The sequence below is a fragment of the Trichosurus vulpecula genome, chromosome 6, assembly GCF_011100635.1.
Source record: "Trichosurus vulpecula isolate mTriVul1 chromosome 6, mTriVul1.pri, whole genome shotgun sequence".
In the NCBI taxonomy this organism is placed as follows: domain Eukaryota; kingdom Metazoa; phylum Chordata; class Mammalia; order Diprotodontia; family Phalangeridae; genus Trichosurus; species Trichosurus vulpecula.
The window spans coordinates 80,738,897-80,762,450 of NC_050578.1; the positions used below are offsets into that span (position 1 = coordinate 80,738,897).

Genomic DNA, 23,554 nt, shown 5'->3' on the forward strand with positions numbered 1-23,554 from the left:
GTGCTATTGTCATCCCCATTTTACTGTTGAGGAAACTGAGTCAGACAATGGTTAAGTGACTTGCCCAGGGTCTCATAGCTACTAGGTATCTTAGGCTGGATTTAAATTCAGTTCTTTTTGATTCCAGACTCAGCACTCTATCCACTGCACCATGTAGTCTAACCCTCTTATTTTACAGACGAGGGAACTGAGGCCCAAAGTGTTAGAGACATCTTTAGGACAAATCTAAGTCCTCAATGATTTCCATATCTGTCTAGCTAACTTACATTAAATCTCCTTTAAACCTGCTGAAGATGAGGGTCATAGTCTGAGTCCCAGGAGGCATCAGAATGCTTATTCAAGAGTAGGGAAAGGATGGTATCCATGGTGTCTGAGCTATTCAGTATATGACCATAACCCTGCAGTCTATGAACACCTGTGCGCTGTCTCTAACTTCTGACTATATATGTTGCTCTCATGTTTTTGTGTTCTCTCAATGTTTCTCTGTGTCTCTGTGTCTGTCTATCTTTCTGTGTCTCTCTCTTTCACCATCTCTCTCTCTCCCCCTCCCTCCCTCCCTAAATCCCCCTTTTCATCTCCTTCCTCCTCTCCTCTTTGTCTCTGTCTCTGTCTCTCTGTCTCCGTCTTTCTCTCTATCTCTCTTTCCCTCCCTCTTTCCCTAAATCTCCCTTTTCCTTTCCTTCCCCTTCCCCTCTTTGTCTCTGTCTCCCTCCTCTTTGTCTCTGTCTCTGTATCTCTCTCCCTCTCTCTTTCCCTAAATCTCCCTTTCCCTCTCCTTCCCCCTCTCCTCTTTGTCTCTGCCTCTGTCTCTCTGTCTCTCTCTCCCTCTCCTCCTCCTCTCTCCTCTCTCTCTCTCTCTCTCTCTCTCTCTCTCTCTCTCTCTCTCTCTCTCTCTCCTCTCCCTCCCCCTTCCTCCCTCCCTCCCTCTTTCCCTGAATCTCCCTTTCCCTTTCCTCTCTCTCCTTAGGCTCCATTTTCCTTCCTTCTCCTTTCTTACTTATCCCTTCCACTTTCTTTAATTTCTCAAACTTTCTCAGTCTTTTAGTAAAAAAAGAGATCTGGATGCTGGAACAAGATATGACTCCTAGAAAGGTATGGATGATTCAAAAGGAGTATTCTAATTTTATCTTTAAACTTCTCTTTGACAGGTATCAAGCCGGGGACATTCATCAACCACAATATCGAGTTAATGTAGACACAACAAAACCATACCTTGTTATGGAAACATTCGACTGCATTTTCAGCTTGGCAACAATTGGAGATTATCTTGTCATATCGGGAGGCCAAAGAAAGGATTGTGGGTGCATAGAGGAATGGGTGCCTTCTGGATATTTCATAGATATATCTATAATCAAGCACATGCAGCAACAAGATTTACAACAATCACAAATGAAAAAGGAAGGTGAATTCAGTCAATTCTGGGATTTGTTTTAAAGTTTCTGATCTGGAAATGTAGATAATTTCAACTTTAATGCCTATGATGGAGCAAGAGAAGAAACAAGCTTATTTTCTCTCTAAATCCCACTGGTAAGCTTATGTTCCCTGATTTTTTTTAAATGAAAGTAAAATAACTTAAAAATTCAGATCATGTTTCTTATTCATTCAAAAATATTAAACATCTACTATTTATGTAGTAGATGCTAGGCATATAGAGTTCACAGTCTAGTGTGAAGAGGGGGAAATAAGACACAAATATCGATAACTATAATACATAATGAGCAGCTAGAACACCTTGGCTGGAGTCAGGAAGATCTGAGTTCAAATCCTGCCTCAGACACTTACCAGCTGTGTAACCTTGGGTAAGTCACTTAAACCCTATTTACCTCAGTTCCTAATCTGTAAAATGGAGACACAGTGGAGAAGGAAATAACAAATCACTCCACTATATTTACCCAAAAAAACCCCACGAACCTTGTCGATAGGGTTGTGTAGAGTCAGAACAACAACAAATAATGCATAAGAGTAGTCAACCAGTAAAATAGGGAAGTGTGAGATTAAGTTCTATATGAGCCCTGCGTAGGCAAGATGGTTGTCACTAACTACATCGCTCTGTAGGATGGCTCTGGAACAAAGAATCGGAAATCAAGGACATGCTTCACGGATCACCAAGTTCAGGCTTCCGATAAAGAATAAAGACTTGGGCTGGCATATTCAGTACAGGACATGACTATCTAGCCTGTCCAGAGATAGGTCTGCATGGGGCTGGGAGGCAGGCATAAGTACAGAGCATAACCTGGGGGAGGCTCATCCCCTGGAACACTAACTCCAAGAATTCTTAACCTGTGTTTGTGAACTGGTTTTTTTTTTTGGAAAGGGAGGTTTGTTCCTAAATATTTTGATAACAATTTCAATATAATTAACTTCCCTTGTTACCCTAAATATCTTATTTTATACATTTAAAGAATGATTCTAAGAAGAGGTCTGTGGGCTTTACCAGATTACAAAAATGTGAGGAGTATAGAATGAGAGCTCCTTGGGATGAAGGACTGGCTTCCTTTTCTTCTTGGATCTCCAACCCATAGCGTAGTGCTCTACACAGAGTAAGCGTTTAATACATGCTTCACTCACTCATGTAGTGTATACATACATATATATATGTGTGTGTGTGTGTGTGTATGTATATGTGTATATATATATTCATTATTTTTCAGTTGTGTCTGGACTCCATTTTGAGGTTTTCTTGGCAAAGATACTGGAGTGGTTTGCCATCACCATTTCCTTCTCCAGCTCATTTTTACAGATGAGGAACTGAGGCAAACACAGTTAAGTGACTTGCCCAGGTCACACAGCTAAAAAGTATCTGAGGCTGGATTCGAGCTCAGAAAGATGAGTCTTCCTGATTTCAAGTCCAGTGCTCTATCCACTGTGCAACCTAGCTGCTCTAAATACATGTAAATACAAATATATATATATATATATATATATATATATATATATATACATACACACAGGTGTATATAAATATGTATGCTTACATATACATTTGTATATATAGTGTCTTTAGTTACCAAAGTACATGTTGCCTGCCCTCTTGCTCCTCTCACTTAGAATGTAAGCCCCTGGAGGGCAGGAACAGTTTTGTTTTTCTTTATGTCCCTGGTACCTAACAGTGTCTGTCCCATACTATAGAAGGCTTAATAATAAATGTGTATCAAATTGAATTCAGTAAATCAAAGGCCTCCAACCAGAAGCAATCTCTTTTTCCTCTGAATTCCTTGGCACAGTTCATCTCTTACATTTAGTGTGACAATTATTGGAATCCATTTTATCTTCTCCACTAGTGTGTAAGGACAAAGAGTCTGACTATTGATGTCCTGCCCCCTATAGTGTCTTGTATGTAGGTGATCAGTAAACATTTGTTGAATGAATAAATTTAATAAAGTACCATTTTCACCTGCTTTCAGAAGCCTTTCCTGGTGTATCTTAATTCTAATGCCTTCCCTCTGAGGAATATCTCCAATTTATCTTGCATGTTTGTGTGTGCGCATAATCATATTGTTTGTACTAACTTGTTTGTATGTTATCTCACCCATTAGACTCCGAATTCCTTGAGAACAAGGATTTTTGCCTTTTTGTATCCTCAGTTCTTAGCACAGTGCCTGAAATACAGTAGGTGCTTAATAAATGCTTGTTGACAGATTGACATTTCACTGGGCCCAGAAGGCTAATTTGATACTATTACCTCTCCAGCATGTTATTTATTTATATTTTTATATTTTATATATATTATATTTATATCTTATCATTGACATTTTAATTTTTATTATTTTTATTTATTGTTATTGTTCATATTTGTTATTATATATTATATTTTTTTCCTTTTGTGGGAAATTTTGTGGACACAAAGCTGATCCATGATTCAATCCTTATGGAGTTTTCCCTTCCTATCCCTAGCACCTCAGACAGCTCCTGGCATATAGTTGGCTTTTTACGAGTACTTATTGATTGCCTAAATTCTTTTTATGGCATCTTAATATGTGATGCCTGAGAACAAGAGAAGAAAATGGAGGATGGACATTTTAGCTCACTTTTCCATGTGTTTTATAGCTTGCAAGGGCTTTCTTCACTTGAGTCTCACACCAACCCTGTGAGGTAGGTGCAATCCAGAGACACTGACCTCCTTGCTGTTTCTCGTATAAGACACTTCCTTTCTCTGCTCTGCAATTTTTCTTCACTGTCTGCCATGCCTGTACCTCTGTCCCTTCTCATCTCCGCCTCCTGGCTTCCCCTACGTCCTTCAAGTCTCACCCAACACTTCACTTTCTGCAAGATGGTTTTTTTTTCCAGTTCTCCTTAATCTCTGACAGTATCTCTAACTTATCCTATGTCTTGTTTGTATAGTTGTTTGCACACCGTCTCCCCCGCTAAACTGCAAGCTTCTTGAGAGACAGGACTCCCTCCCCTCCCCCTTTCCTTCCCTCCCCTCCCCTCCCCTCCCCTCCCCCTTTCCTTCCCCCCCTCCCCTCCCCTCCCCTCCCCCTTTCCTTCCCCCCCTCCCCTCCCCTCCCCCTTTCCTTCCCCCCCTCCCCTCCCCCTTTCCTTCCCCCCTCCCCTCCCCCTTTCCTTCCCCCCCTCCCCTCCCCTCCCCCTTTCCTTCCCCCCCCCTCTCCTCTCTTTCTCTCTGTTTTATTTTGATTTGGTTTTGGCTTTTAACTTTCTCTGTATTCTCAGTGCTTAGCACAGTGCTGAGAACATAGCAGCTAACTGTTGACTTGACTTATTCCCATTTTAGAAATGAGGGCACTGAGCCTCAGAGGGGTCACCCAACTTACCCAGAGTCACTTAGCAAATAAACGACCAAAGCCTAAAGGGAACCAGGTCTTCCTAACTCCAAACCAATTACCCCTCTAAGGAAATAGCCCTCCCTAATGCATTTACATCTGGTATATTATGCAGAGGCTGGTAAAACAAAGACCAATCACAACGGTCTGTAGTGTGAGATGACTGCCCTGCTGCTGACTTCACTTTGAGCAAGGGTGAAATAATTTGGGGTGAGTACCACGTGCTCAGCACAGCATTTTGCCTTTTCCAGAGAACTCATCAGCACCTCTGTAAGTGATCAAACCTGGGTTTCTCACCTGTTCATGAAAGTCACTGGATTCTCTTGATGTGCTTTACAACTCTGGGTAGGTTCTGGAACTTGGAATTCTGGGATGGATGCTGCATTGCCCCTCCTTTTGTGAGCCAGCAAACACTCTAATCGGTCACTTCCGGCTTTGCTGCAGCAGCCAGCAAACCCATGCTTTTCAGAGATGTCTTTATCATGACAAATTTCTTCCAAGAAGACAAGTAGCTTATACAATTAAAAGGGGTCGGGGAGGGGAGAGATAGGGAGAGAAGCATCTTTAACTGGGTATTCTACAAAGTTCATTAAAAACCTATACAACACCACCTGTCTTCCCCGTCCCCCAGCCCCACCCCCAAGCAAATGAGACCTGGAAAAATATCTTGAGAAAAAAAAAGGAGTTGTGGGCATTTCAATGTGTTGGTTTCCTCTCTATCCATTTAGGCACAGGTGTGGCTGAGCTCCGGGAGCCCAGGTGAGGAGGCAGCGGTAGGGATGGGGATGGGGGTGGGGCGGCACGGGAGAGGAGGATGTTTTATCGGTCTGGAATCATCACATTAGTGCAGCTCACTGTGCTCCTGAGCCAACTGGTAGCTGGGGACCTAAGAGTGACTCCTGTGGCCTCCTGCATGTAGCATTCCAAACTCGCAGCCAGTTCCTTTCAAATGTGAAAGAGGTCCAACCAAAGATAGTGGGAGCAGCAGGAATTTATAAAGAGTAAACAACTTTTACCTGGGCTTGAAAGAAGCGGGAGTGGAGAGAAAAGGACAATTGTGGTTGACTTTGAAAAGATATGTGATGTATGATGGATATTGTGTGCCTTCTCCATGGGTGGGAGAGGGGCTGGAGGGAGGGAGAGAATTTGGAACTCGAAATTTAGAAAAAAGAATGTTAAAAATCAATCAAAAGAAGAAAAAAAAAGACATGCAAATATCTCCCTCCTTTCTTTGCAGAGATTGGGGACTATGGGTATGGAATATTGTGTACACTCTCAGACACCATAGATCTTGGTGGACCTAGAAGGCTACAGGTGGCCTCAAGGCTGCAGGTTCCCCACCCCTACCATAGATCTATTGGTTGATTTTGCTGAACTGTTTTCTTTTCCTTCTCTTTCTCTTTTCATTTTATTACCAAGTATGGCTCACTAGGTAGGAGAAAAGCATATCTGGAAATGAAAGTATTATAAAAACAAAAGGCATCGATAACATTTTAAAAGATATGTTATTCCAGAAAAAAATAGAGATGGGGATTGAAGTCACCACAACAGCTATGATTCAGGAGGACATTCAATTCAGAAGATAGTTCTGAACCTGAATATGTAGAGAGGAAAACTAGTGAGCACCAAAGATCACAGAATCATAGGATGAAAAGTGCTTTTGAGCTCATCTAGGTCAATCTCTTCATTTTCTCTAAGTGGAAATGGAGGCATGGAGAAGGAATGAGATTTTTCCAAGTTCACTTAGAAAAGCAACTGGAAGAAGCAGGATATAAAACTCACTTCCATCTTGTGTCACAATCTTACAAATGCCTACTAATATCACCCCAAAAGGCAGATTGATCAAAAAAAAAACCTTGACTTCTGATAAAAAACTAAAGAATTTTGATTAGACTTGAGACTAAAAGGGAAAAATTAATATAGAAGAGAAATAGAAACCAGCTCTTTTCTTGTTAGGAATAAAGGAGGTACTTGGAATTTTTCACCCTACTTTATGCAGCAGAAAGGCACTGTGAGTCATACCTACCTGTTTTTCTAAACAGTCTTTGGGCTTCTCAGCCACAAGTTTCTCGAAATCAGCTAAGAAATCTTTAACCAGTTTGCCTATTTCCTGGTAAGTGGCTCCTGGAATAAACTGGGTAAAAAATATGGTGGCACTGAAACAAAAAACACAAAGTCGAAGACATTAAAAGAATAAAGATTCTGTTTTCTCAAGATGCCTGACTTTCTAATGACCTGCAAACCTACACAGTTAGATCACCTCAGGTGAAGGAGTATCTCTAGGCCTCCAAATAAAACAAAACAAAACTTCACTTCCCTTGCCCCCAATGAGCCTTTTGCTAAAATACAAAATGAACAGACAGTAAAGATTGGTTTCTCTTTTGTGCCCTACTTGCCCCCTGAAAAGTAGGTTTCCTTCTGCCTTTGGCTCACTTGGCCCCTGAAATAAAATCCTTAGCAACATATATCATGAATAGGACCAAATTCGGTTCTCCAGAAGAGTGCCGGTGAACTTCCTGGTTTATGTGCAGAGCACTAATTGCCTTAAGAAAAGTTCTGGAGAACGTAGAAAATAACTAGGATGTTTCCCTACCACCACTCCCACCCTCCTGAAATGGGGGCCAGGAACCAAAAAAATAATTTATTAATCCTGAGTAACAGGAAATGGCATCTCATTTCCTTTTGAAAATTACTTCTGAAATTTTAAATGTTCGTAAAGAGAGAATCTGGCTATTGCCATCTCATTGAATCAAGTGCCAAAACCCTGTAATTATTCACCTAGTAAGTCACAGTTGATTAGACACTCAGTGGCCCTGAATTTTTAAAATTAAATTGGAGTCATCTACAGAACAAAGAAATGAATGGTATTTAACCCATTGCAAGGGTAATTTAGCCGTTCAAGGGTGCCTTGAACTTGCGTTTCAAGAAGTCTTATATCTGACATCTGAAGCAAGAACCAACAAGGGACCCTCTCAATGATAATTTCATTTAAAATTCAGTGCTAAATTCTTATTAAACTCTATAGTTAGGCACTTACATTTTGCAAACCAATCAAACAGGATGTCTCAAAAGTCTCAGTTTACTTTTAAGCCTTAAGGGACATCAAGTAACAAAATGTAGTAATCTTTAGGAAATTTAAACTGTGCCAAGAATTTGGGGACATCATGTGTATTGATAATTCAAAGATATACTACATTTAAATAATATGAACAAAACTCACATGTCAGCCAAGTTTCCTTCTGTGGCACATTGGGAAGAACTTGTTGAAGCTGGAAAACAAGATTTATTTGAAATTGTGAAAAATGGCATTTTAGACATTACATTGCAACTTGGAAAACAATATTAGTTATTAACAAATGTACATGCATAAAATGTTAGAGCCCATCCAGTCTAAGCCCTCTCATTTTATAAATGTAGTAACTCAGGCCTAGGGACATTAAAGGATTTGTCCAAAGGCACACACCAAATTCATGGAAGAGTCAAGTCTAGAAGCCAGGTCTTCAAGGCTCTAGACCAATGCTAAGCTATCCTAATGTCCATGAAGAATGGATATTCAAAGATCAATTTCAGGTGCCTTTTTGGACAGGAGAATTCACAGCTCTTTGAGGAAATATGATCATAGACTGAGAGCTGGAAAGGACCCTGGGGTTCATCTAGCCCTATCCCTTCAATTAACAGAGGAAGAAACCAAGACCCAGAGAGGTTCTTACTTGACTAATGCAGTTAATGAGACAAAGAAGAGAGCACTGACTGTGGAGTAAGAAGACCTGAGTTCAAATCCCACCTTGGCCACTTACTACTTGAGGGACCCTAGTTAAGGCCTTTGGCCCGAGTTTTGTCATCTGTAAGATGTGAGGGATCTCTGTGGTTCTGTCCATATCTAGATCTATTACCCTATGAACAGTTAGTGAGTGACAGACCTGGGATCCTCTCGACTGAGCTTTTTCTACCATAGGTAAAAATCATACCTTTCAATGCAGGGCCAAATCCTACTGCTCCTACCCTTACCTGGTTTACCTGTAAGACCCACAGGATATAGAGGAATAGGACAATGGTGTTGGCTGTGTTGCATTTCCTTACTTGCCTTCTATTCTTTCTTTTTTGCCCTCCTCTCTAAGTTTTCCCTTCATCTCTGTTCTCATTATGCTCTCTCCTCCCGTCCGCCTATGCACACATGCACCTAGTTTTAACTCTTGGTTTCCCCATATTTAGCTAGACAATGTCATCTACCACTAAGCAATGTATTTAAGTGGGGCCGGAAGAAAAAAAAGGGGAAAAAGAAACTTACATGACAACTTTATTATATATTTAAAAGAATTAACAGGTTGTAGATAATATATTTGCAGTTTCATGTATGATTATCTTTTTTATTATACTGTGTTATGGAAGTGCTTGTTTTATTCCATAAATTAAAACTAAAATAAATAAAATTTTAAAACATTAAAATAGAATTCCAAGGTTGTTATCCAAAGAGGGTTAGAAAACCATTTGAGACTCTTTATTTAAGTTGTGGTCCTTGGGTATTTTTCCCCAGATATGTAAATTCACATACATTGGGCCAGGGTAACTAGAAGTATTCCAGCAGAGATCTGTCAAGGATAGGATCAACTCAAAGTATGATTGGCCTAAATTACACCAGTCCCTGATACAAAAGAGGAGGCACATCGCAAATGTTTGTTTTATTAAATCATGAGCAGGATTGGCTGAGATAACCTCAAAGATCCCTTCTGAGTTTAAGATTCCATAGGCCTATGCAATTCAAGAATTGCTGTGAGTTACTATTGATCATACTGATCCGAGGGGTCAGTTAACAACAACAACAACAAAAAGCCAGAATTTTGTATTGACGAGTTTGATATGCTTCCCAAGGAGACAACATACTATCAATCAAATAATCAGCCAATGAGCCATTATTATGTACCTACTGTGTGCTAAGCTTTGGGGATACAAAAAATGAGACAATCCCTCCTCTCAAGGAACTTCTAACAGAGGAGTCAATATGTACATACATATATACATATATTCAGAATTGATATAAAAAGAATAAAGACAAGTCAGTGCAAAGTAGTTAAATCCAAGGGCATTTGAGAGGGAAGGCATAGAAGTAATTTGAAAAGTTTCATGTAGAAAGTGTTCAGACTGGTCAGGAAGGAAAAGAGGCATTCTATTAAAAGAAAACTATGGGAAAACCACTGGATCTGGGATCAGATTTTTGAACTGAGTTCAAATTCCACTTCTAACACCTATAGCCTACGTTATTCTGGGCAAGCCACTTAACTTCCTTGGCTTCAGCGTACCCATCTGTAAAGTGACAGGGTTGGTCTAAATGGCTTCTTAAGTCCCTAACAACTATAGATCCATGAATCTATGTGTTTGAAATGGGATCAACATGAAATCTGTTGTGAACCCACCTTCATAATTATTGTATATCATCTCCAGAGTTCGGGATGTTATGAACTTCCAGAAAATACAAGGAAAATATTTAGCAGTTCTCAGAGTCCATTCATGTCTAAATGATTTTTTTTTCTCTTAGACTAACACATTTAAATGTCTGTACTTTGCACACAGGATAAACAGAGTCACAGAACCCTGGAGCTGCAAGTGACCTTAGAGGTTATAGTCACAGCGATAATAACTCACATATCTAACATAACAATTCTATATTTATTTGACGTTTACAAAGGGTTGGGAGATATCCTGAGGTTAGTAAACCAAATGGGATGATATATGTTAAGCACTTCACAAACCTTAAAGCACCACATAAATGTGAGCTATCACAGAAGCAACTCTCACTAGCTTCATTTTTACAGGTGAAGAAACTCAGAGAGATTGAACAACTTGGCCATGGTTACCCAGGGAGTTAAATGGCAGCTTCATAATTAGATCTTCTGACTCAAAGCCAGTGGCCCCTCCATTGCATTATAGGGATAGATATTAGACCTGTGAACTCATTGATCTCATTGGTACTCCGGAGTGAGGAAAATCCCTCTACCCGTGCAGGTCAGCACCTTCTCTGCTACTTACATTCTTAGAGAGTTACTTGAGACACTGAGAAGTTAAGTGATTTTTCCAGGGTCCCACAGCCAATGTGTGTTGGGGCAGGATTTAAACCCAGGTCTGTCTGGCTTCAAGACCAGCTCTCTGTCAGCTACATCATGTTGCTCTAAATCCCTTGAGCCATTTCATCAGGATGCTTATTCATTTTACAGAGGAGAAACTGAGGCCACAAACATGTAAAATGCCCAAGCTATGTTATTCTTATGTAAAATGCCTTTCTAGCTCCCAAGAATGGTTCATTACATTTTCATCACTCTAAACTGAGTAGTAACTCTACCTGTAAGATATCTTAAATTATAACAACCTGTCTTGAATAAGCTTCCTTATTACTACTTGAAGCTAATTCTGCTGGAAAAACGATATAATCCAGCATACCCCCAAAATGGTGGCTTACCTATACCGGAGGCACTTGTGTGTAGTATTTTTGATTCAGCAAAACCTAATAGAACCAGCAAGAGCATAGACGTTCCCCACTTCATGATGTCACTTGTTCCTCCCAGAGGACTTGCTGCTTCATGTTGAAAGTCAACCCGAAATCCTTTTATACTCTTCAAAAGCGATGCCTGTTAACCATTAACGATTTGTTAGCCTAGACTTCTTTTTTTTCCTTAGCCTGTTGGTTGAAAATTGGACAATATGACAATAATTAACAGCCTAAATATTATTTGCATGTTATTTTCAAGGGCAAAGGCCTCTTCTTGACAAAAGAAGACCTTGAAAAATCCATTCAATTTTTCGAATATAGACAAATATTCTCACACTACACAATATTCAAATAGATATTGGTTGTGTCTCTCTTCTAAAGGGAATGACCCTATTCTTAGAAGACCTGACTTGTGCCTACAATGCTTAGTAATCTTTTTGTTTTTTGCAAAGACATTGTATTGTGCATTTGGGAAATGCCAGATTGTGAATAAAGTCTAAACAGCCAAATTGCTTTACCTGCTCAAAATTCTGAATTACCAAGCATCTCATAAGACCAGTTCATTTGTTCAACTGTTAGTATGGATCTCATTCTTGGAGAAATGTGAGCAAGTAATATTTCCGGGGACCCAGTATACATCCCTTTGATGTCTAATGAAGCACCCAATTTATCTGCCCCTAATTAGTTGGATTGTTCAACATGTAGTTTTTGAATCTATGTGCTTTGTTAAAGAAAATTTACAAGGTGTTTTAAGTAATTAATATATATTTTAAAGCAAATAACTAAGCATCTAAATGACAACTTACTGTCATTTCTTCACATTTAACCTATGGCCCAGAACTAAAGACCATGTGTTTACACAGACAAGGTTCAAACTTGGGGGCCTCTCTAACAAATATCTTTTTGACTCATACCTCTATACAAACACAGGGTTTCCTTTGGAAACAGCAGATTTTGGTTCATATCTGGATCTCTTAGAAAAAAAAGGAAAAGGAAAAGGGGGGGAAGGAAAGGCTACTCAGCTGCAAACACTCAAAATAACAATAAATCAAATATAGAAGGTTATGTGGTGTAGAAAATAGAGCACTGGATTTGAAGCTAAGAAACCTTTGGTTCAAATCCTGCCTCAGACACTTATCTGTGTAACCTTTGCCAAGTCACTTTATTTTAGACTTCACTTCTATTTGACTCTGTTTCCTATCTTGTAGATGAGAGGGTTTGACTTAATGGCTTTTAAATTTCATTTCAACTAATTCTATGAGCGTAGACCTTATTTAAATCAATAAAAATGCAAAAACACAGAGGATTGATATCCAAGCCCATGAAAATTCAAAAACAATTACCCACCATCATTACATCTAGTAGACCTAGCCATCTTCTAGAGACCCACTTATAGCACTTCACTGATTGAAATTTTTCCCCGAAAGAAGAAAGCACCCTGGCTCACTAAAGAGCTGATCCTTCTGTCTGTCTCTGTCTCTGTCTCTGTCTGTCTGTCTGTCTCTGTCTCTCTCTCTGTCTCTGTCTGTCTGTCTCTGTCTCTCTCTCTCTCTCTCTCTTTCTCTGTCTCTCTCTCTCTTTCTCTGTCACTCATTTTGTCTCTCTATCTCTCCCTGTTTCTCTCTCTGTCTCTCTCTCTGTCTCTCTCTCTCTCTCTCTCTCTCTCTCTCTCTTTCTCTCTCTCTCTCTGTCTGTCTCTCTCTCTCATCCCCATTTTGTAGGGACCACTTACCTCCATACTTACAATACTACCCTGATTGTGATACTCACCTTCCCTGTTCCCTTCCTAAAAGAAGGAAAGTCATTCAGGCTTATTAAGCAAATCCCCTTGCCAGGTATTCCCTAACTTCCAAGAGAATATACATGCCTAGATTTATAGTACTACCCCGGCTGAGGTTTCCATAAGCCCCATATTTCCAGGTAACTAAACAGTCCTCCAAATTTATTTTACTACTTTGTGCTGCTCCAATATCCCTCTACCCTCAATCAGGATTCACCGCAAGTCTACTCCCCTTCTCTTGCCCACCTGCAGAGTCCACACAACTCATAATTCCACTACGAGTTGAAATAGCCAAGGTATGAGACTGTTCTTGCATATTTTGGTTCTATTCCTCAATACTCCTGGACTCTAAATTCTACTTGGTCCATTAACTCCTTCTTTATTGCCTTTCTACTCTTTCATGTCCCTACAGCTCTTGGCTTGGCCTCATCCCTCTACCACTGCCTCTGGCTACTCTCGTCTCTTAGTATCATGTGGTTCCTCCTTTCTTTGGAGCCATGTGATTTCTCACCTACTGGGAACATGTCTTTTCTCCTCTCCTGGAGAGGCCCTTGATGAAGTGCATGCTTCTCCTTCAAGGACAAGATATGAGTCCAAGTCTTCATACATAGTCCTTCCCTTCCCCATACTTCTCAACCATTATTGTCTATCTCTCTTTATTAAAAGCCTTGTACAAGAGAGTAGTCCAGATGCTGGAACAAGCCAAAAATCAGTCATTTCCAATGGTTCAAACATGTGTTCAAACAACACCCAGGGCAAGGAGCAGTCACACCCCTCAGGGAGGCATCAAGTCCAGAACAAAGACTTAAATGTGGTCTGCATGGAGATGTTGAAAGCTTTGTGTTAAAAGCCACAACTTTCAGAACCAGGAAGAGAGAAATCATCTACCTTCTGCTCTGGTTGCCCAGTGGGTGGTGCTTCCTGAAGCTGCACCCTTATCAGCTGAGAAAATGGCCACTCCTAGGAGAATGAGGCATCATGCCCAGACTGGCCAGAAGACCTGGAATTTGGGTTGCTGCTTGGACAATGCAGACTGACATGAAAGTGAAATCTCTTCAGCAGACCCATGCATCTCCTGAGAGTCTAGTCATGTCCAGCCTCTAGGACTATACTGGTTTAGGGCACCCCTAGCCACAAGTTCCACCTTCTTGAGGATCTTAACAATCCCTGGGAGACTACCTCCTAGGAGAGTATAATAGAGATAATGGATTATAGCTTATTTCAAGTATGCATTAATTTGCATTTATGAAGCACCTGGTTTTGGTATTTCTTTTGTGAGGGAGGCAATAAATAACTGTCTTTTACCTAATATCTACCTCTTTGTACTTCAAGTAACTTTTATAGAAGGGACCCTGTTGATCCCTTTTGGGGAAATCCTAAATATCAGCAAACATAAAATTTATTTAAGAATTTTTTCCCCTAGAACTATGGAGTGGGAACCAATGAACATGAGAAAAACATAATCTCTCTTTAGGATCAGGTATCCCGAGAACTGATCATGACTGAGTCCAGAGCTCCTGTGGGTAGGTTTCCACCACCCCTGCCCTCATCCATGAGTAGCAGTAAACTGTGATGTGAGATCTTTGCTTGGCAATTTCTGGCCATCATTTACTTTCCTCAAAACAAACTGAGATGCTGGATCACTGTCTGAAACTTTGCTTCTCACTCCTTGCCTACTAACAAAAATACTTTCATTATTTCTAATGAGTTGATAATGTATTTCTACCAGGGAAAGGTCTTTCCCACTAAAAATCAAATCAAGACGTGCACCTCCCTAAAAGCCCACATGTGAAAACAAGGCAGTTACTGGTTTTCCAAGAAAAGTGAGGGATAGTTACTACTCATTTTTTGCCCATTTCCAAGAAAATATTGACCAACCAACAGCATGAAACTTAGTAAACTTTTGGAATGGTTCCCAAATATAAAGCAAAACTGTTCTCTTCAAAAACAATCCTGATGCCTTAAGCTATGGTTTGTCTCATGTGTCTACTACTCACTAGAAAGCTAACAGTGTCCTATCTAGTGATGGCTATCATGCTCTTGTCTCTTTTTGGTATTTACATTTTGTATTTCTATTCAATCAATCAATGGACAAATGCATAGATGTGACTCCCAGGCTACTGCCAGGAAAATGTTGCCAGAAAAAAGTCAGACTCCAGAAATAATAGTGAATGAACTCTGTTCCAGGATTCACCAGCTGGGGAATTTTTCTTGAATTTGACCTTGGAAATCTGTGGGAGAGAGAAGCTAGAAGGACTCATCCATCTTGCATTCTATGTGGGAGGAAGTACAGCCAGCAGAGTCAAGCATTACATCTGGTTTCTGGATGCCCACTCCCCTATCTCCTTCCTCCTGCTTTCTAGTGGATTGCTGTTGCAAGACCATGGTAATTGGAACAGAGGGTATATTCACTATACTTCCTGTTCAGTTACAGAAAGGTGAGACAGAAGGAGAGACAGAAGTCTAACTGTAGTGCCTGTTGGCCAAAGGGGGCCACAGCTCATTTATTCTTTTACCTTCCAACCTTTCACTTTATCATACATGTCTTTGTATGTGATTATAAACAGGTCAGAGCTGTTTTTTTTTTGAATCACCTGCACACTTGTATGTTTAATGCTAACACACAAAGAGAGTTGGGAGGAGGTTTTGATCCTTTCAAAACAAGGCCTCTTAAACTCTTTTGTGTCCTGGATCCCTTTGACAATCTGGTGAAACCTAAGGACCTTTTCTCAGAATTTTGTTGTTCTTGGTTGTTGTTATTGTTGGTTAATTCACAATTGAAGGAAATGCTAAATTTTAGTTAGAACATGAAAATAAAGATGCAACTTTTTTCTATTTAAGTTCACGGACCCCTGAAAATTTCTCCACATATCCCTTGGGCGTCTGTGGATACCCAGGTTAAAAATCCCTGTTTCAATGAGAAAGACATCATCCCTCCTTTGGTAAAAGCATAGGGACTGGAAAAGAATTTGACACTGATCTTGTTGGATTTCTGAAAAGGAAGAGAGATATACTATATTCATACCCATAGGCAAATGTAAGTGTCTAATAAATAAAAGTGCATATAAGCAGATACCATAACTTAGTTATCTTTTGACCTAACATAGTTAAGCCCTTGAAGCAAATAATAGCAGGATGAGTTTCACAAGGGAAGAATTTTGAACTAAACCTCCTCTATCCAGCCTCATAAGGAGCAGCATTGGGTCTTCTTTGCCCAAGAGCCTTTAAAAAAGGATTTATTAAGCTCCTACGATGTGTCAGGAACTGGTCCAAGCACTCTACAAATATTATCTCATTCAATCCTCACGAAAACCCTGAGGGTAGGCATTATTTTTACCTCCGTTTTACAGAGGAGGAAACTAAGGTAGACTGTGCTCAAGTGACTTTTCCCAGGATCACACAGCTAGTAAGTGTCTGAGGTCAAATTTGAATTCCTTGCTCCAGACCCAGCCCTCTGCACTGCACCACCCACCTGCCTTCTCCTCATCCTTAACCTCTTCTGTCCTTTTTTTAAATTTCCTGCCTTCACAGCAAAGAAGCATTAGAGACTACAATGATCTCATGAGCTTTGAAAGGTCAGAATGATAAGCCACCATAAATCTGGGAGCCAAAGTCCGTGCTGGGATTTGCTGGGAGCCAGACTGTGTGGATTCCTGTTTTACTCAACCTCATGGTAGCAGACTACTGCTATCCATGGACTATGGTGCATTTAGAAGTGAATTTGGTGAAGCTAATGCAATGTAGAAAGTCTGTTCAATTTGAGCCCAAACTCCTCAGGGACTAAGGTGGTAGAGGAGAGGGTGTACCCCACCCAAACGTTAGAAGGAAAGGGATGTTACTTGTTCATTACCATGCCATCTTGTTTTTAGCTCTAGGAAGATAATTCATACAAGTATACTGTTATACAATAAGTAATGACATCTTTTTCTAAGTTTAGGATATTTATATTTAGGTGTGTTCAGAAAAGAAAAATCTCTTGCTATTCTGCATTTGGTTGTAAGTGAAACTACTGGAGGAACTCAACTACATTTTGATCACTTATGGTATTTGTCAAATTATGTGTCCAAGATCACCATCTTACTGCACCATTACAAATTTAGACTTCTGACATTCTTGATATTTGTTTGCCTTTGGGAAATGCCCATTCCATACCACCTTCCCAACTTCCTCCCCTTGGTTGGGTCCCCTGGGGCATAGCTACACCAGATTCATACCCTATGGGTTTGCATTCCCAAAACTATATCTCATGAACCCCCACCAATATGTTTATTCACTTTTAATTGTTAACCTGACAAAATTAGCACAAAGCAAAAGTATTTACTGGAATAGTATAGGAAAAACTGCAGCAACAGGATCTCCCCTATAAATTTGAGATACATTTTGTCATAAACACATACAAGAATTACTAGAATGAATGAGCACATATAAAGAGGATATTAGTAGAGAAGAACACTTTGGAAATACACATGAACAGGGCCACACAAGCCTCCAATGCTACAGAGCCCTAATGTCTTTTGTCCTTCCATAATGGCATCACTCTTCTCTCCATTGAGCTTAGGTGTATTTGCTGGGTGTGTTAGTCTGCTGGACTCTTTGGGCCTGCTCCTTTCCATGTTTGAACCCTATAACTGGACTCCCTTCTTGACTGCATGAGATTCTCTCTCAGATGACCCCTTCAAGGATGTCTGCAGAGCAGGCTGGATTAAGAAAACTCATCAAGAAGCATGGCTAAAACTTCAGCCATGAAATGGTTAACTATCCTACCATTCCTTTGAATTGATGGAGAAATTTATCTGTATTTCCTAAAGATGCAATGAAGTGTAAGCGTATTATATTAAAATTAAAGTGTACACATATTATAATTTCTACACTAGCTAATTAAAAAGAAGAGGGAGGAAAATCAAATAATCAAAAATTAAAAAGAATTAGGTGAAATCACACTAGAGTAAAAAGAAGAGTCTGCTAGACACAATTGTATGCCAGTTAAGCTAAGAATTTAGAAGATGACTGTAAAAATCTAACACCCAAATTAACAGAACATGAAATGATAATGTAAATCCAATTTTAGAAAATGAAATTGAGCTAGTTGTAAAGAAATGACCAATGGGGAGGTGAGGGGAGGGCAGGAGAGACCCCGCTCCATTACACATGAAATCTATCAAACATTTACAGAACAAATGATGGCAATGCTTCATAAATTCTTCTCAAATTTGGAGGAAGAAAACACCACTAAACTCCTTTTATGTTACAATATAATCATATTTCCAAAACTAAAGAAAGCTGAAGCAAAGAAAAAGAACTATAGACAAATGTCAGTAATGAATATTGATTTTTAAATTGTGAATAAAATCAGAGCAAAAAGCATTTTATCAAAAAAAATTATTCACTATGATCCAGCTAGATTTGTACCAGGAATGCAAACATAGTACAATATTAGGAAAATAAGTAACCTATTTAGTCATATAAAAATAAAAGCACCCCAAACTGCAAGAGTATCTCAATAGATATGGGGGAGGGGAGCCTTTGACAAAGTACAGCACTTATTTATGCTCCAAACCCAACAAAGCAATACATCCATCTAACTCACACATGGGTTTGAGACCTGTCAGTTACCCTCAACCTACTTTAGCTTGTCTGTGAAATCGTTTTTTTTTTTATACAGCTAAATTCCCACCAGTTGAGCATGGTGGAATGCCTCCCCTCTTCAGCCTGGGAAGCAGGAGACCCATAATGCAACCTCCAAGGGTGCAGGAATCACCCACAATTGGGACTAGCCCAGCACTGTACTGGAGGATGGGAGAAGTCAGAACCAGGCATCTCCTCTTCCCATGTCCTGTCCCCCCACAGCAGGTGGCTCCCCATCCCACCTCCCAGCCCCACCTTCTCTTCCTAGGGACACCATCCAACCTCTGCAATTCATTGGGTGCCCCACCCCACCTAGGTGTATGCTGGTGTCAGGTCACATTGGGTTCAAAAGAGACAAGTGTTAAATTTTCAGTGTGAACATTGACACCTTGGAAATGAGCAAACATTGCAAATAAAGGCTTGGTTTATTATTTTGTTGAGGAGGTATAGACTTAAGAAAGTCATGGGGAAATTCTTAATAATGCAGATTAAACTTAAGTGTGTCCTAAGTACATTTATTTGGAGACCCGTTAAACATTAATGCTAATTAATATATCTAGTGACTTTGTTGTTGTTCAGTCATATGGTCATGTCCAACTCTTCATGATCTCATGCACCATAGCACGCTCGGCCCTTCTACCCTCCTCTGTCTCTTGAAGTCTGTCCAAGTTTATATTCATTGCTTCCATGATATTATCTATCCATCTCATCCTCTGCCATCTCCTTTTCCTTTTTCCTTCAATCTTTCCAAATGGCAGAGTCATTTCCAAGGAATCCTGTCTTCTCATTATGTGGCTAAAGTATTTCAGCTTCAGTATTTGACCTTCCAGTCAATGGGGGGAAAAAGGCCAAGGTCTCCCCCTGCATCTGGGGCCATCTTCAGTCATTCCAATCTATAGCTCACCACAGGACCCAGATGGCTCTGGAAGAGAGAATAAGGCTTGTCACCTTGCACAGTCCTGGCTTACTTAAACCCGATTTGCTTGCAAGTCAAGACATCACCTTCCTGATGTCATTGGTCTTCTTCAAACGAAGGACAAAGAACAATAATCCAGTGAACAGCCTGAGTTAATATCTTTAAATATTGACTGATTTAATCTCCTTGCTGTCAAAAGGATGCTTCAAAGTCTTCTCCAGCACCACAATTCAAAACCATTGATACTGTGGCACCCAGCTTTCCTTGTAGTCCAACTCTCACAGCCATACATTGCTACCAGAAAAAAATTATAGCTGTGATTATATAGGCCTTTGTCCACAAGGTGATATCTCTGTTTTTTACTATGCTGTCCAGATTTGCCATAAAGCTCATTTGGATTCAACTTGACTATGCATTTAAACCCAAATCACTCTGGCTCTCACTGAGTAGCCAATAATATGCCCTGGTGTAAGCCTCACTTGCTCAATGTTTGGATTTTGATGGCTTAGAGTGAGTAGAAATAGCAATGTTTCCGTTCTGGCTGGAAACTCTAGGGGTCTTCCCTCCTTGATTGATTCCTTTGAGAAGGCAAAGTAGGACATCTTTTACTTCAATTCTTACCTAGCTTTTAACTACTGAATGGATGTTGTCTCAGATAAACTGGGGCCTGAGAAAGATCTTAGCTTAAAAAAGCCAAGGTCTCTCACTGCATGTTGGGCCATCACCAGTCATCTTGACCTTTGTCTTGAGACTGGACTCCAGTGACTAGAGAAGAGAGTGAGGCTGATGGCTTTGCCCAGCCTTGGCTTACTTAAATCCAATTCACTTGTAAGTCAAGACATCACCCTCTTGATATGATTGGTCCTCTTTAAGAACAAAGGACAAACAACAACAGCTTCCCTTCCAAGGAGCAAGCCTCTCTTAATTTCATGGCTGCAGTTGCCATCTGCAGTGATCTTTGAGTCCAAGGATATAAAATCTGACACGGCTTCCATTTCTTCTCCCTCCACTTGCGGGAAGTGATGGGACCAGTTGCCAAGATCTTAGTATTTTTTTTTTATGTTAAGCTTCAAGCCACCTTTTAGACTCTCCTCTTTCACCCTCATTAAGAGGCTTCTTAATTCCTCTTCACTTTCTGCCATTGTGTTGATAATACTCCTGGCAATCTTAATTCTGACTATTGATTCATCCAGCCAAGCATTCTGCATGATGTACTCTGCATGTAAGTTAAATAAGGTGACAATATACAGCCTCATTGTACTTCTTTTCTAATCTTAAACCAATCAATTATTCCATGTTCAGTTCTAATGATTGCTTCTTGGCCTCTGCACAGGTTCCTCGGAAGACAAGACAATCTGGTAGTCCCTCTTCTTTGAGGACTTACCACATTTTGTTGTGTTCCACATAATCAAAGGCCTTAGGATAGGCAATAAAGCAAAACTGAGATTTTTTTTTTTCTGGAACTCCCTTACTTTCTCCATAATCCCATAAATGTTGTCAATTTGGTCTCTATTTCCTCTGCCTCTTAAAAAACCAGTCTGCTCTTTTGGTAAATCTCAATTCACATATTGCTGAAGCCTGGCCTGATGAATCTTAAGCATAAGCGTGTTGGTATCTGAAATGAACACAATTGTTCAATGATTTGAACATTCCTTGGCATTGACACTCTTTAGGATTGGGACATAAACTGATGTTTCTAATCCAGTGGCCTCTGTTGTGTTACAGTTAGTTGTGTTTTCCAAATTTGCTGGCATGTTCAGTGCTGCACTTTAATGGCATCACCATTTTTTTCTTAATTTAATTTATTTTTTTCTCAACTAAGAAATAAAACAAGCATTTCCATAGCATAGCTAAATAGAAAAAAAGAGATGATTGCATATAAAACTACAAATCTGTTATGTACAACTTGCTATTGCTTTTAAAATATATTAAAAAATTACCATGTAACTTTTTTCTTCTTCCTCCCTTCCTAGAGATGGGCACCATTAGATGCAAATATATAGAGGTGTATGTATGTGTGTAAAATCATTCTATACATACTTCTATTTATCAGTTCTTTCTCTGGATACAGATAGCATCTTCCTTCGTAGGTCCTTTGTAGTTAATTTGGGTATTTATAATAGTCAAAATGACTTTGTCACTCAAGGCTTTTCTTAAAGCAACATTGCTGTTACATATACAATGTTACAAAATTCATTTGAGAGATCACAAAAAAGGGCCCACATGTACAAAAATATTTATAGCAGCTCTTTGCGTGGTGGCAAAGGATTGGAAATTGAGGGGATGCCCATCAATTGGGGAATGGCCGCACAAGTTGTGGTATATGGATGTAATGGAATAAGTATTGTACTATAAGATTTGATGAGCAGGCAGATTTCAGAAAAAACCTGGAAAGACTTACATGAACTGATGCTGAGTGAAGGAAACAGAACCAGAAGAACTTTGTACACAGTAACAGCAACATTAGATAACGATCAACTCTGAGAGACTTAGCTCTTCTCAACAATACAGTGATCTAAGAAAATTCCAAAAGATTCATGATGGAAAAAACTATCCACATCTAGAGAAAGAAATATGGAGTCTGAAGGCATATTGAAGCATGCTATTTTCTCTTGTTTGTTTTTCTTTCTCATGGTTTTCTTCTTTTGTTCTGATTCATCATCTTTTAAGGTTTTAAATAGCTTAGCTGGAATTCCATCATCTTCACTAGCCTTATTGTTAGCAATGTTTCCTAAGGCCCACTTGACTTCATTCTCCAAGACGTCAGGCTCTGGATCAGTAACCACACATGGTTATCAGTGATGTTAAGATCTTTCTTGTATAGTTCTTTTGTGTGATCTCAATGTTTCCTAAGGCCCACTTGACTTCATTCTCCAATGAAGTCAGGCTCTAGATCAGTAACCACACATGGTTATCAGCGATGTTAAGATCTTTCTTGTATAGTTCTTTTGTGTAATCTCAATGTTTCCTAAGGCCCACTTGACTTCATTCTCCAAGACGTCAGGCTCTAGATCAGTAACCACACATGGTTATCAGTGATGTTAAGATCTTTCTTGTATAGTTCTTTTGTGTAATCTTGCCACCTTTCCTTAATCTCTTCTGCTTCTGTTAAATCCCTACTATTTTTGTCTTTTATCATGCCCAGTTTTTGCACGAAACTTTCCCTTGATATCTCTCATTTTTTTGAAGAGGAGCCTTTGTCTTTCCCATTCTGTTGTTTTCTTCTGTTTCTTTGCATTGCTCATTTAAGAAAACCTTCTCTCTCCTTGTAAATAGAACTTGCCTATTGACTATCCTGGTCACAGGACTCTCACCTCGATATTTTTTTCATATACATGATAAAATATAAAAGAAAAAGGAACTCAAAAGTCCATATACATATAACTTATTCAAAATTTATGCTGATGGTCATAATTCCCAAATATGAAGTTGAAGATCTGGGTCTGGGGAAAGCTGCTTAAGGTGGAAAAGACAGTCTAATTCAGGCACCAGTAGATCTGGGAAGGTAGCATCCTCTGGTACAAGTGATCATCACACACCACAGAAAGATCAGTATTAGACCACTGCCATGAAAATTTATGCTTTTCTTTGTTATTTATTACAACACTGGAGAAGGATAAAAAAACTAAGACAAAATTAATATTTTCTTAATTCTGCTGGTTTGACACCAACAGAGAAACAAAACTGATGCCTTGTTTCCACAATTCTGTCTCTGTCTTCTTCCACTGGTCAACTAGAATGTGTGCATGGGGGGGGGGGATAATGTGTGTGTGTGATATATGTGTGCGTGTGTGGGGGGGGATAATGTGTGTGTGATATACAAAAATGATTTTTTTAAATTATTAAGCAAAAAGCACAGTTTGATATTTCTCCCTCCCTTTTGAAAAAAAAATACCGATATTTTTGTTTTTATATCACCTACATTTCCCAGTATATCCCTCCCTCCACTCCTTCATAGAGAAACATCCTTT

General features: G+C 39.6%; 1 protein-coding gene across 1 annotated transcript in view; it reads right to left on the reverse strand.

The window, feature by feature from the left end:
- The window catches only part of LOC118852573 (alpha fetoprotein), a 35,190-nt gene extending 23,843 nt beyond the window's left edge, over positions 1-11,347 (reverse strand). Inside the window, exons 1-5 of the mRNA XM_036762218.1 lie at positions 11,233-11,347; positions 8,002-8,050; positions 6,808-6,937; positions 5,079-5,293; positions 1,213-1,345 (exon numbers count right to left, since the gene is read on the reverse strand). Coding sequence (XP_036618113.1) covers positions 1,213-1,345; positions 5,079-5,293; positions 6,808-6,937; positions 8,002-8,050; positions 11,233-11,317 — 612 coding nt within the window. The 5' untranslated portion in view covers positions 11,318-11,347. The remainder of the gene's footprint in view (positions 1-1,212; positions 1,346-5,078; positions 5,294-6,807; positions 6,938-8,001; positions 8,051-11,232) is intronic.
- Positions 11,348-23,554: the final 12,207 nt, after the last annotated feature.